General features: G+C 28.8%; 2 protein-coding genes across 3 annotated transcripts in view; one reads left to right on the forward strand and one right to left on the reverse strand.

Annotated features, from left to right (window-relative positions):
• LOC105210821 (EF-hand domain-containing protein D2 homolog) overlaps nt 1-4305 on the forward strand; it is a 42855-nt gene extending 38550 nt beyond the window's left edge. For both annotated transcript variants that reach the window (XM_054226762.1, XM_054226763.1), the window contains exon 3: nt 1923-4305. In XM_054226762.1, coding sequence (XP_054082737.1) covers nt 1923-2337 — 415 coding nt within the window. In that variant the 3' untranslated portion in view covers nt 2338-4305. The remainder of the gene's footprint in view (nt 1-1922) is intronic.
• A 4624-nt stretch (nt 4306-8929) lies between these two features.
• Nucleotides 8930-14054, reverse strand: part of LOC105210820 (uncharacterized) — a 40651-nt gene continuing 35526 nt past the window's right edge. The window contains exons 3-6 of the mRNA XM_011181972.3: nt 12860-13091; nt 12448-12799; nt 11474-12383; nt 8930-11412 (exon numbers count right to left, since the gene is read on the reverse strand). Coding sequence (XP_011180274.1) covers nt 9266-11412; nt 11474-12383; nt 12448-12799; nt 12860-12930 — 3480 coding nt within the window. The 5' untranslated portion in view covers nt 12931-13091 and the 3' untranslated portion in view covers nt 8930-9265. The remainder of the gene's footprint in view (nt 11413-11473; nt 12384-12447; nt 12800-12859; nt 13092-14054) is intronic.

The raw sequence follows: 14054 nt of genomic DNA on the forward strand, positions 1-14054 counted from the left end.
AAGAATAGCTGTGGTCTTAGTTCTACAGACTGCAATTTCAAAACACAAGTTATCCCATTCACTAAATTTTGAGTATACTTAATTATTCTACGATCTCGTCTAAACTGCAAAGCAAAGCTCTCAAATCATAACTGTATTGTATCAGGCCCTTCCTTGCTTCTCTGCCTACCATATCTACCATTCTGATACCCACAGAAGTTGGCTGCGGTTGTGCAAAAAGTTCCATGTGCCCGTATTATCGCGCTTCCTCGTATGAGGACACCCTTTTGGTATATTTTTGTTAATCGTGAGGGTAAGGACACCCTTTTTGTATTTTTTTGTGTCGAAAGGGATTTCATAATTATTATAAAATAATTTGGGCTTACCTAAAGAAATGTAAATGATGTTTTTTCAAAATTAATTAACTCGATTGCGATTTCATACACCAACATGAACTAAGTGCAAGTGAAGACTTTCGCCAAATAGCTTCAGATTCAAATTTCACTATGACAAATTTCACACTTTAATAGGCGCGACACTCGGACCATTGTCGGTAATAGATGCTTTTGTTGTTTGTTTTTTGATTTGCTATTATCTAGTCATTTATTTATGTATATATGTATATAAATGTGCAATGAAAAGACAATATTTTGATATGCAACTACACCTAAATTGCGGTTACTCAAGCATTCACAATATTAAACCACGAAATAATATTTACAATTGAAGCATACATAGATATGGGTATATATATGTATATAATTATAGTTAGTACTGTAAATGTCGTATTTTAATGTAGTAATTTATAAATACATATGTACACTTCATATATGTACATATGTAACTCTATTGCGCCTTTCTCCCATCAATTTTATGCATCGAATGCAATTTGTCTGCTTCTGTATTTGTTTATATGCATATATGTATAAGAGAGTTGTGTGTGTGTTTGTCTTCAATTAGCGTTAAATCAAACGAAAAGTTGGCTGACTTTTTTTTGGTTACTCGATGGCACCAGCAACTTGATGCAATTTTACTTTTGTTATTGCAAATAAACGTAATTCAAATACAAAAAGGGAAGGTTGATATAACTGTAATTTTGTAATGCTGCCAATTTATAGAAATTTATATTTATGGGAGTGGTTTTATTTTTCCTTTAGATATAAAATAATTATTTTGGAAACATTTTTATTTAATTTATTTGTACTTATTTAATTAAAATATTTTTTTAAACAATTTATTTTATTTTTTTTAATTATTATTTATATTTTTTATTCAAATTAAATGTATTTTTGTCCGTACAAAAAGAATCCATTTTCCTGCAATACGTTTTCGAAAATCTTGGACAGTATAGCGCTGATTTTGGCACCAATAACTGCCTTGAGCTCATCATTGGTTTGAAGATCGCTAGCTTTCATTTTCATTTTCAAAAAACTTCACGAGAAGAATTCAGAAAGCATCAAACTGTAGACCTGGGTGTTTAGACAATGTCCACTTGACCTCGAACGTCGAGATAGTTATTGTAGTAACTGAATAATTAGAATTGTCAAGATCTTAAGATCTTGTTATGGCACTTTAGGACAGTTAAAATGAGCCTGCATCCACCGAAATTGATTTTCATCGACCCGTATGTTTCATCTGAAATATGGCGGAAATACCGTACCCAAGCAACAACTTATTGGTCCTAGAATGTCGTTTCGGGGTTCTTAAGAAGATCATGTATTCTTCAATTCCGAAAATTTTAGTAAATATCAAAGTAATTCATTATATTCCGATATTCAAGATAGATCACCCTTAATATTCTAAGAAACATGTAGTTCGACCTTAGTCCCTGCATATAAGCCCTTTTTATAGTTTTTCTATAGTATACATACTTTACTTTTTAAAATAATCCGAAAAATTTCAAATTTTAATTTCAAAATTTTTCATTTTCCACCTACTTCCAGATACGACGTTGGTCATGACGGCTATTTGGATCTGACCGAATTGAAATTCATGATGGAAAAATTGGGCGCCCCACAAACTCACTTGGGACTCAAGCAAATGATCGCCGAAGTCGATGAGGATCACGATGGTAAGATTTCATTCCGCGAATTCTTGTTGATCTACCGCAAGGCACAAGCCGGTGAGCTCGATACCGATTCCGGACTCAATCAATTGGCGCGTCTCACCGAAATCAATGTTGAGGAGGTCGGCGTGACCGGTGCGAAAAATTTCTTCGAAGCTAAAATCGAACAACAACTGCGATCGAATAAGTTCCACGATGAGATACGACAAGAGCAGGAGGAGCGACGTCGCGAGGAAGAGGAACGTGCCAACCGACGTTTACAATTCCAACAGCGTGCAGCGATCTTTCAGTAAATTGTAGCGCGGAGGAGGGGGAACGTAAGGGGGGTACATTTCGGGAAACTTTTAAGAAATATCGTCATCATCAACAACACTTTGTAGATTTTAAGGAAAAAACGGCAGTTCACTGCAACGTACTGATTGGATGGATGCGCAGGTGTTTTAGCAGAACGGTCAGTAATAGTAGAAGGAGGAGGAATATGAACCACTCACACACATCGCATATCGCATAAATAATTTATAAGTTACACACACACACAAACACAAGTGAAACAAAAATTGAAACTAAATATGAATGTAGCATTTTACGTGCAGCAAAGCTTAAAAGTGCGCCAGAAAATCGTAAAAAACCAAAAAAAAAGTTGATATAAACATATATACAAAAGTGCATAAATACTTTTTTAGCTTAACAAGTATTGATACCAAATTATGTATCTGAAGAGCGCCAATACTAAGTTTAGTTTGTTTTAAGCCTTCACGAGAAACTTAATTGCTTTGCTTTAGTGTGTGCTGTCATGGGTAGAAGTGTAATTTTAACAAAAAAATCGCTCAAAAACACGTTTTCGAAAATAGTTAAAACAAATTTTTTTTTCTTGAAACCTTTTGGAATAATTGTTGTGATTTTTGTCAGAATTTATTGTTTGAAAATTTTCACAAAATTTTATTTTTGAAATTTCTAAAATAAATTTACTTTTATAAAAAAAAAAATCTGTTAAAAAGTTTTGAAAAGTCTAAAAAAGTATCAGTCAGCGTCACCAATTAGCAAAATTTTTTGTAAATTTTTATACTAACTGCAATTCTGAAAACTGAACAAAACATTTTTTCTTTTATATTATTGTAAATTTTTTAAAAAAAGTTTTACTGAAAGTTTTGAAAATTTTAATTATGCATTTTATTTATCTCCATTTTTACCAAAAAGCTTTTTCATTTAATTTTTTTAAGTGTTAAAAGTGCGTTTAAAATTTCGATTTTTTCGATTTATTCAAAATTTATTTTTTTATTTATGATTAAATTTTTTTATAAATTTAATTTTGTTTTTTTTTTGTTAATTTTAATTTTGTTTCATTAAACGTTCAAAAATATAGTAATTTTTCGACATTTGAAATATTTAAAATTCATTTAAGCTGCTGCAAAATTTAAAACATTTAATAATTTTTTGAATTTAATTTAACTTTTTAAACTTAAATATTAAATTTTTGCAAAAATGTGAAAAATGTTGTTGTAATTTGTCATTTTTTATCTTTGAGACATTTTAAATTTTTAAAGATTTTATTGAAAATTATAAATATTTTTATGAGTTTTTTAATTTAAATTTTTTTCAATTTTACATTGAAATATTTTTAGCATTTTAAAAGTTTTATTTGATAAATAATAATAATTTTAATGTTTTTTTTTAATCTTAATATTTTTTTTTTTAATTTTAATATTTTTTTAATTTTAATATTTTTATTATTTCTAAATTTTTTATTTTGAAATCTAAAATTATTTTTTTAGAATACACTTTTATAGCTTTTCAAACATTTTAGCAAAGCAATTGACAAGCGTATAATTCATTTTAACGTAAACATATTCAGAATGCGTATTACTTTTTAGAAAATAATTTTATTATTATTTCTTTATTTGTTTTCGTTCTTTCTTTAAAAAAATAAAAAAAAAATTTATTTTTTGTTATCAATTTTTGATTATTGTATGTATTTTTAAAAAATTATTTTAAACTAAAAAAAGAAAATCGCAAAAAAAAATATTCAACACTGCAGAATTGTTGTTGTTGCATTTTGTAGCCGTTTAGCGTAAGCATTTAGTTGTATGTACTTGTCAAAAGCAATAATGCGCACTATAAACAATATAAGCTCTATAGTAATTATAATCGTGTAACGTACAATTAACGACCTACATATAGACATACATACATACATACATAGCTATGCACTTTTAAAACCAAAACATAATTTATTCAATTTCTTTTAAGTTTTCTTCTTTTCATTTTCATTTGGGTTTCTTGCAATATTTTTTATGTAGAATTGTTTATTTTTATTTTTTCTTTAATATATATAAATATGTATGTATTTTTAGTGCCATTTTTCGTTCGATTTCTTTGTTTTGAACTTAATTTTTTTTCAACTTTTCTTTGAGTGCTAGGAAAAAAAAAACAATATTTTTTTATAAATAATAACCAAACAAAATGTTGTGTGTTAAGAATAAAAAAATATATAGATATTAACTTGACTTGCAACACTATTACTTAATTTGCAACACTATTAATATTTTTTTAAACCAAATTTTATATTTGACACATGAGTTTGCAAAACTAGCGCGTTAAAAATATGCATTTAATTAAAACAAAAATAATAATTTGCAAATTAAATTTGTTTCTCAAAAAGTTTAAACAACAAAAATATTTAAATATTATTATCGTTTGCCTTGTATTTACAAACAAAAAATCTATTTTTAGCTTTAAGTTTTATATTTTAAAATAATTATAAAATGTAAATTTCTTAACATTTATATATGTATACATACAATACAAACATTAAGTACTATAACTATGTTAAAATATCCACCAAGCTTAATATTATATACAATAAGTATGTCTGTATATTTACAATACAATAATTATTTCAAGTGTATGCTATCAGCAGTAAAAAACAAAATAATTCAATATTATAAAATAATAAAAATCTTCAATAAAAATATATATGTATCTTATTAAATGTGCAATTTTATTTATATACTACACGAAGGTAAAATATGTATTATTCTAATTGAAAAAAAAAACTATAAAAAATATTTTATTTTAAATTTAAAAAAATTATACAAAAATTTTGTAAGTTTAAATATTTTATAAAACATAACATAAAAGGAATTAAAACTCTTGTAAAATTTTTTTCATAAAAACTATTTTTTATTACCCAATTTTTTAGTCTTTTATAAGTTTTTGGGTAATAAAAAATTTTTAATACCTTTTTTTATACATTTTTTTCAAAAAACAATTTTTTTATAAAACTTTTTTATTAAAAACTTTTTTTATAAACCTTTTTTATTAAAAACTTTTTTTCATAAATTGTTTTTAAGAAAAACTTTTTTCATAAAACTTTTTTATTAAAAACTTTTTTTATAAACTTTTTTTATTAAAAACTTTTTTTCATAAAATTTTTTTAATAAAAACTTTTTTTCATAAAACTTTTTTATTAAAAACTTTTTTTCATAAAACTTTTTTAATAAAAACTTTTTTTCATAAAATTTTTTTAATAAAAACTTTTTTTCATAAAACTTTTTTATTAAAAGCTTTTTTCATAAAACTTTTTTATTAAAAACTTTTTTATAAACTTTTTTTATTAAAACTGTTTTAATAAAAATTTTCTTTCATAAACTTTTTTTTACAAAACTTTTTTTTCATAAAACTTTTTTATTAACAACTTTTTTCTATAAAACTTTTTTATTAAAAACTTTTTTTAACGTTTTTTATAAAAACTTTTTTTTTTTATAAAACAACTTTTTTCTATAAAACTTTTTTATTAAAAACTTTTTTTATAAAACTTTTCGATTAAAAACTTTTTTTCATTAAACTTTTTTATAAAAAACTTTTTTATCAAAAACTTTTTTTCATTAAACTTTTTTATTTAAAACTTTTTCATTAAACGTTTTTATTAAAAACTTTTTTTCATAAAACTTTTTTATTAAAAACTTTCTTTTATAAATTTTTTTATAAAACTTTTTTTTAATAAAACTTTTTTTTATAAACTTTTTTTTTATAAACTTTTTTATTAAAAACTTTCTTTCATAAACTTTTTTTTATACAACTTTTTTATTAAAAACATTTTTTTAATGAAAAACTTTTTTATTAAAATCTTTTTTTATAAACTTTTTTATTAAACTTTTTTATTAAAAACTTTTTTTCATAAAACTTTTTATTAAAAACTTTCTTTTATAAACTTCTTTTATAAAACTTTTTTTCAGTAAACTTTTTTATTTAAAACTTTTTCATTAAACTTTTTTATTAAAAAATTTTTCATACAACTTTTTTATTAAAATTTTTTTTTCTTAAAACTTTTTTTCATAAAGCTTTTTTATTGAAAACTTTCTTTTATAAACTTTTTTTTAAAAAACTTTTTTCTATAAAACTTTTTTTCATTAAACTTTTTTATTTAAAACTTTTTCATTAAACTTTTTTATTAAAAACTTTTTCATACAACTTTTTTATTAAAAACTTTTTTTCATAAAACTTTTTTATTAAAAACTTTTTTTCATAAATCTTTTTTATTAAAAACTTTCTTTTATAAACTTTTTTTTAAAAAACTTTTTCATTAAACTTTTTTATTTAAAACTTTTTCATACAACTTTTTTATTAAAATCTTTTTTGCATAAAACTTTTATTAAAAACTTTCTTTTACAAACTTTTTTTTATAAAACTTTTTTTTTATAAAACTTTTTTTTAAAAAACATTTTTTAAAAAAACTTTTATTTAAAACTTTTTCATTAAACTTTTTTATTTAAAACTTTTTCATACAACTTTTTTATTAAAAACTTTTTTGCATAAAACTTTTGTTAAAAACTTTCTTTTATAAAACTTTTTTCTTATAAAACTTTTTTTTAAAAAACATTTTTTAAAAAAACTTTTTTATTAAAAACTTTTTTATTAAAAACTTTTTTATTAAAAACTTTTTTTCATTAAACTTTTTTATTAAAAACTTTTTCATACAACTTTTTTATTCAAAACTTTTTTTCATAAAACTTTTTTATTAAAAACTTTTTTCATAAATCTTTTTTATTAAAAACTTTCGTTTATAAACTTTTTTTTTTACAAAACTTTTTTATTAAAAACTATTTTTTAAAAAACTTTTTCATTAAACTTTTTTATTAAAAACTTTTCTATTAAAAACTTTTTTTATAAACTTTTTTTATCAAAAACTTTTTTTCATAAAACTCTTTTATTAAAAACTTTTTTTCATAAACTCTTTTCATAAAACTTTTTTATTAAAAACTTTTTTTATAAACTTTTTATTAAACTTTTTTATTAAAAACTTTTTTTCATAAAACTTTTCTATTGAAAACTTTCTTTTATAAACTTTTTTTTATAAAACTTTTCTTCATTAAACTTTTTTATTTAAAACTTTTTCATTACACTTTTTTATTAAAAACTTTTTCTATATACTTTTTTTATTAAAAACTTTTTTTCATAAAACTTTTTTATTAAAAACTTTTTTTATAAACTTTTTTTCATTAAACTTTTTTATTTAAAACTTTTTCATTACACTTTTTTATTAAAAACTTTTTCTATATACTTTTTTTATTAAAAACTTTTTTTTTAAAAACTTTTTCATAAAACTTTTTTATTAAAAACTTTTCTATTAAAAACTTTTTTATAAACTTTTTTTTATTAAAAACTTTTTTTCATAAAACTTTTTTATTAAAAACTTTTATTTTTAAACTTTTTCATTAAATTTTTTTATTAAAAACTTTTTTATAAACTTTTTATTAAACTTTTTTATTAAAAACTTTTTTTCATAAAACTTTTTTATTGAAAACTTTCTTTTATAAACTTTTTTGTATAAATCTTTTTTTCATTAAACTTTTTTATTTAAAACTTTTTCATTAAACTTTTTTATTAAAAAATTTTTCATACAACTTTTTTATTAAACTTTTTTATTTAAAACTTTTTTTCATAAAACTTTTTTATTAAAAACTTTCTTTCATCAACTTTTTTTTATAAAACTTTTTTTCATAAGGCTTTTTTATTAAAAACTTTCTTTCGTAAACTTTTTTTATAAAACTTTTTTATTTAAAACTTTTTCATTAAACTTTTTTATTAAAAAATGTTTCATACAACTATTTTATTAAACTTTTTTATTAAAAACTTTTTTATTAAAGACTTTTTTTTAAAAACTTTTTTCATAAAGCTTTTTTATTAAAACTTTTTCATTAAACTTTTTTATTAAAAACTTTCTTTTATAAACTTTTTTTTATAAAACTTTTTTTTTTATAAAACTTTTTTATTAAAAACTTTTTTATTAAAAACTTTTCTTTTATAAAACTTTTTTATTAAAAACTTTTTTTCATTAAACTTTTTTATTTAAAACTTTTTTATTAAAAACTTTTTCATACAACTTTTTTATTAAAAACTTTTTTTCATACAACTTTTTATAAAACTTTTTTGTTAAAAACTTTTTTATTAAAATTATTTTTTTCTTAAAATCGTGTATTTCAATTACAATTTATTATAGAAATAATTGATTTTTTTTATTAAAAATAATTATTATTTTTATAAAAATGATTAATTTTTTTTATTATAAAAGTTTTTTATAAAAATAAAAATATTTTCATCAAAATAATACAAAAATATCAAAAATCCACCTAATTACTCCAATCGCTCCGAAATACCCTGATTTGCCAGAACGACCCACAATGCACGTGGCAGCGCTGCCGGCGTCGTGGCTGACGCCACGAAATGAAATTTTCATTTTTAGTTGAATTTGCCGCTGAAGCACCATTCGCACAGAAGTGCACAGTAGGTGGATGCAAAAATGCCGCACGCACACATGCACACAGCAAACTCACGCATAGGGCGGCATCTGGTGTGCAGGCATTTAGTGTTGCATACCTTAGGGCGTCAAATGAGAAAATGAATACGCAGTGGTTAATAGGTTGTTTCTTTTGCTTATGCATAACTTTGACTTTTATTTAATAAAATATGCAATCATATACATTTATATATGTACGTAAATAACTAGAATTAATGCTTATTGCTAGAAATATTAAATTATACGCATATAAAGATGGAATTTACTCCTTTTTGGACATACATAACATAAATAGGTTTGGACAACGTACTTCGCGTTCAGGAAAAAACAATTTTAAACCAAAGTAACTACAACTAATGCTAACTAACACAGATATACTTATAATAAATACTAATTTCTTCCAAATTAAATGGCGCTTCAGGGGGCTACTCGCCACTGCAGGCCATATCTTGCACACGCGCGCGCTTGACCGTCGCATGCCGACAACGCAACATATCACTTTTGAGTGCATACGCGCGCTGACACACCACACACTGATGCGGCTTCAATTTCAAATGGAAGGCGCGCACATGCTGCATTAGGCCGTTGCGCCGCTTGTAGGCGCGCTCACACAACGCGCACTGGTGGCGCCGTTGATCGCTATGCGTGATGCGATGCTGACTAAGGCGGTTAGCGGAGGCAAACACTTTAGCACACAGCGGACAAGCATAATCACGCATCGCGTCAGTTGAGCGGTGTTTGTGCTTCAATGGGCGCACGGCATGCGGTGAATTCGGCGCGGCGCTGCGCTCCTTTCTGCACTCCGTTGGCGGTTGCACTGTGACTGGTTGCGCTTGATGATGGTGGAGACGGCCGCCGCGTCTGCCACGTTGCCGGATATGTTGTTTTCTGCGTTGCTTGCTCGTTTTACACTTCACCTCGTGTCTGCGATAGAGGCGCCAATGATTGAATGTGCTGCAGCGACAGTAGCGACACTTGAACGTTTGCATTTGCATTTTGAAGCAGCGCAACGGCAGCGCCTGACAGATGTAGCGCATATGGTTGTGCAAAGCGATTTTGTGACGAAAGAACTTCTCACAGCCGCAGCAGGTGGCGGCAAAGCGTTTGGGCACCGTGCGGCGCCGCGCCCAATGGCTGCGTGTGCGTTTGTGCTGCAGCAAACGCTGGATGCTCTTGAATTTCGCCAAGCAAATGCGACAGCGGAAGCGTACAGCGGCGCTTGACTTTGACTTGGTGACTTTCATTTGCCGCTCCAATATTTGTAATTTCAGTGATGCACATTCGAGCTGCAACTGCTTATAGCGTCGTCCCAGCAGCCGATACTCGGCCGCAACAATATCCGGCGTGGTTTTAGCGTTTATTTTGCGTTCGAGTGCTGCAAGGCGCGCACTGATGTGTCTGCTGAGCAGCGCGCGACGCTTGGTGCGTTTCGGTTTGAGCATGCGCGCCGACGTTGATGTTGCTGGTATTTTAAAAGTATGCTCCACTGCGCCAGGTGGCACACTTGTGGCGGCGCAAACGCTATCCGATTTTGTTGGTTCATTGCTATTTAAAGCGGTTTTCACATATTCGGCTTGTATGTTGGCCATACTACTGAATGGATCGTGTTGACGCAGAAATGTGCGCTTCATTTCGAGTATTCTCACCGCGTTCGGAGCGCCAATCAACCCAGCAGCAGCGGCATCAGCGGCACAATTTGGCGCATTTGCATGCTCAAAACCAAATACGCTTGGCTGCAGGAAGGCGTGTGTGTCATTCGTTTTATGTAGATCGGCGGTGCAGGCAGTGTTCGTGTCGAAATCTTTTTCCAATTTGCGATTGTTGTTGTACACATCGCTGCCGACATCAGTGGCGCCACCGTAATACTTCCACACATAGTCACCCGGCACACTCACCATTGGCAAACGCTCCGCTTGCTGTTGTTGCTGCTGCTCTTGTTGTTGGTGTTGGTGTGGTTGCTGTTGATAGTGTTGATTTTGTGTGAGCAAATTATGTGGTTGTGCTGTATAAGGATCCATGAGTTGTTGTAGCTGTTGCATTTGTACATCTTGCAACTTCTGTTGCTCGACGCGCATTTGTGTGGCTTGCTGCTCCTGCATTTGTGGTTGTGGTGGATGCGCTACAATGTAATGCTGATTTAAAGACTCTACACTGAAGAATTTCAAATGGCACGTATGACAGGTGTGCAATTGGAAGGCATTCGAAGATTTCACTATACTCTCGTCGAGCACAACAATATTTGGTTTCGCATGTGTTTTCATTGCCACTGTGGATGTTGCGGGAGCACACACTTTTGTTGTTGCGGCTGCGGCGTCACTGGTTGGTGCCGGTGGTATGGGTATGTCATCCACGGCGGTGACAACGAGTTTTTCGGCACGCGTGCGGTCCTCGACCGTCCGATTGGGTAATGTTATTGCTGCGTCAGAGAGTTCACTCACTGAAGTTACTATGGGTCTTGTAGAACGTGTATCGGACGCTGGTGAAGTTGTTGTATCGGCGTTGCTTGTTGACTTCGCCACGTTTGCGGCAGCAGCATGCTCCAAATGCAAGTTGGAAGGGACATAGTTTTCTTCTGAAAGTTAAAAATTACTTGAAATATTTAAATTAATATTTTCTAATAATTAAATACATACTATACAGGCTAGTGGCCGCACCATTAACACCGTTATGTTGCTCATCGCCCGCATAAGCCGACTGCTCTTCATCTTCTGTTGGCGCATTTGCCATAAAATCAGCCTGATCTTCACATTCGGCGCCATCAGTCTTCTCTGTCTTATAGGTACTTTTGAATTGACACTCTTCCTTCATATCCTCCGTGGTGTAAGCATAATTGTGTTCCTCATTTAACAAATGGTTTTGCAGCAACTCATGCGCACTTAGTAAGTTACGTTTATGCCGCTCTTGTTGTTGCTGTTGCATTGTATGCTCTTGTTGCTTTTGATTCTGTGCATTATTTTCACAATTCGTATTGGCGTCATCATCCGGTATGTTTATAAATGGATCATCTAAATTTATGATTTCCATTATATCACAATTGTTGATTATATCCTGTGCATTCAACATGGGAAAATCGCAGAAATCATATTTTTGTTCAACAATCGTATCGGTGTCGTGCTCCTGCTCGCAACCCTCATCCATACCCATATCCAGATCATCCGAGAGAAAACTGTCAAAACCCTCTGGCAGCTCCTGTTTCACACGCACTACAGGCTCTTGCTTCACCTTAAGCGGGCGTTCAGCAAAACGTGTGCTGCTGTTTGTTTTCTCTGTGCGATATTTACGCTGTAACTCACTTTGTGTTTCGAGCACTTTGTCAATAAAGCGCGAGAAGCTTTCTACGCGTTTCAGACACAAGCGACACATTTCTTTGGGCAAGTTGTCGTCTTTTTGTATATTGAGTGTGGGAAAACATTTCTGTATCATGCCATAAATTTCGAAATTTGTAGAAAATGATACCACAGCTGAGCAGGCACTGCCGCACAGACGGCATTTAAACTTGTGCGGTGCGTTTGGGGAACTTTGTAAAGGTGTGGTCTGCAGGCGCTGAAAAGCTCAAGCCAATGTCATATATCATTTAGTGAGATATTTTATTTTTGCATGTACTCACCTGTTCCACCTCATCATCGAATTCCACGCCTGTTTCATTGCATGCTTCCGCAACGGGTAGTGGATCGTTGACGGCAATCTTTGCAGTATTTTGATTCTCTGCTTTCTCATTAGCAGTATTTTCAGTATGCTTCTGCTCCCTGTGCACCTTTTCTATGTTCTGCGCGTATTTTAGGTTTCGCAAGCATGGTACCGCAGTCTTCTTTAAAATTTTCCGATCGGCTGCACAATTGAAGTCTTCATCACGAAAGTGACGACTACAAATGGCGCTCCATTTCGAGGGTTGCCAATCGGGACCACGTTGTGCGAAATCAAGCCATTTCTGCATTAACTCCTGCCGCTTAAATGGGAATCTGTAAAAAAATTATACGCTTAACACACTTTGCTTGGATATGATTTTTTATACTACTAACTTGTGAAAGGATATATTGTCCGCGTGTCCATATTTATCACCACAATTTTGTACAGTACAAAAAGCTGGCATTTTAACAAATTTCGCAATTATTTGTTTATATTTTTGTTAAACATAATAATAATGTTTTTGTTTCAGTCTCAAAACAAATGTCAAGGTAGAGCAAACAATCAGCTTGACGTCTAGTGATGACATCGTTAACTTCAAAAAAGTAGTTATCGATAATTTTTGAACTAGAAAAATAAAAATTTAAAAAAATTAGTACAATTAAGTTTATGTATATGCAAATGGTAAATATATATTAATTTTAATTAAAATCAATTAAAAAAATATATGGGTCGGCTTTAGTATAGTATCCCCCGATTTCAGAGTTAAAATGGGTATGGTTGGAAAGAGGACGATCTCCAGATTACGAATATATATAATAGTTGCCGCAGGAGACTTATAGTTTTCGAGATATTCGCATTTAAAGTTGAAAATTTCACAAATTTTATGTGGCGATATTTCGATTATTACATAACTTTTAATTTATATAATGCGCTTATTATACACTAACACTTCACTAAATTGTTTCCACATACTTATTTTATATCAATTGGTTTAATATTTGCTTTAAATAAGCATTTTAATTTTTAAACAATTTTGTTTATATGCACAATAACCATGTTGACAGATATCAAGTGTTGCCAAATCTACATATTTTACAAACGAATAAAAGTTAATAAAAAAATTACATGATTTATAGTACATTTATTCCTGTTTCTTGAAAAACCATGATATTGGGTGGACCAGAGTTATTTTCCAAAAGCGCGGCCGAAGGCCGCAATTACAGAAAAAAGCAATACGCGAAAGATTATTATTTTTATTTTCATTTGTTTGGTTATGGCAACACATGATATCTGTCAACCTGGTTATTGTGCATATAAACAAAATTGTTTAAAAATTAAAATGCTTATTTAAAGCAAATATTAAACCAATTGATATAAAATAAGTATGTGGAAACAATTTAGTGAAGTGTTAGTGTGTAATAAGCGCATTATATAAATTAAAAGTTAACTAATAATCGAAATATCGCCACATAAAATTTGTGAAATTTTCAACTTTGAATGCGAATATCTCGAAAACTATAAGTCTCCTGCGGCAACTATTATATATATTCGTAATCTGGAGATCGTCCTCTTTCCAACCATACCCAT

Source organism: Zeugodacus cucurbitae, chromosome 3, assembly GCF_028554725.1.
Source record: "Zeugodacus cucurbitae isolate PBARC_wt_2022May chromosome 3, idZeuCucr1.2, whole genome shotgun sequence".
Lineage (NCBI taxonomy): Eukaryota > Metazoa > Arthropoda > Insecta > Diptera > Tephritidae > Zeugodacus > Zeugodacus cucurbitae.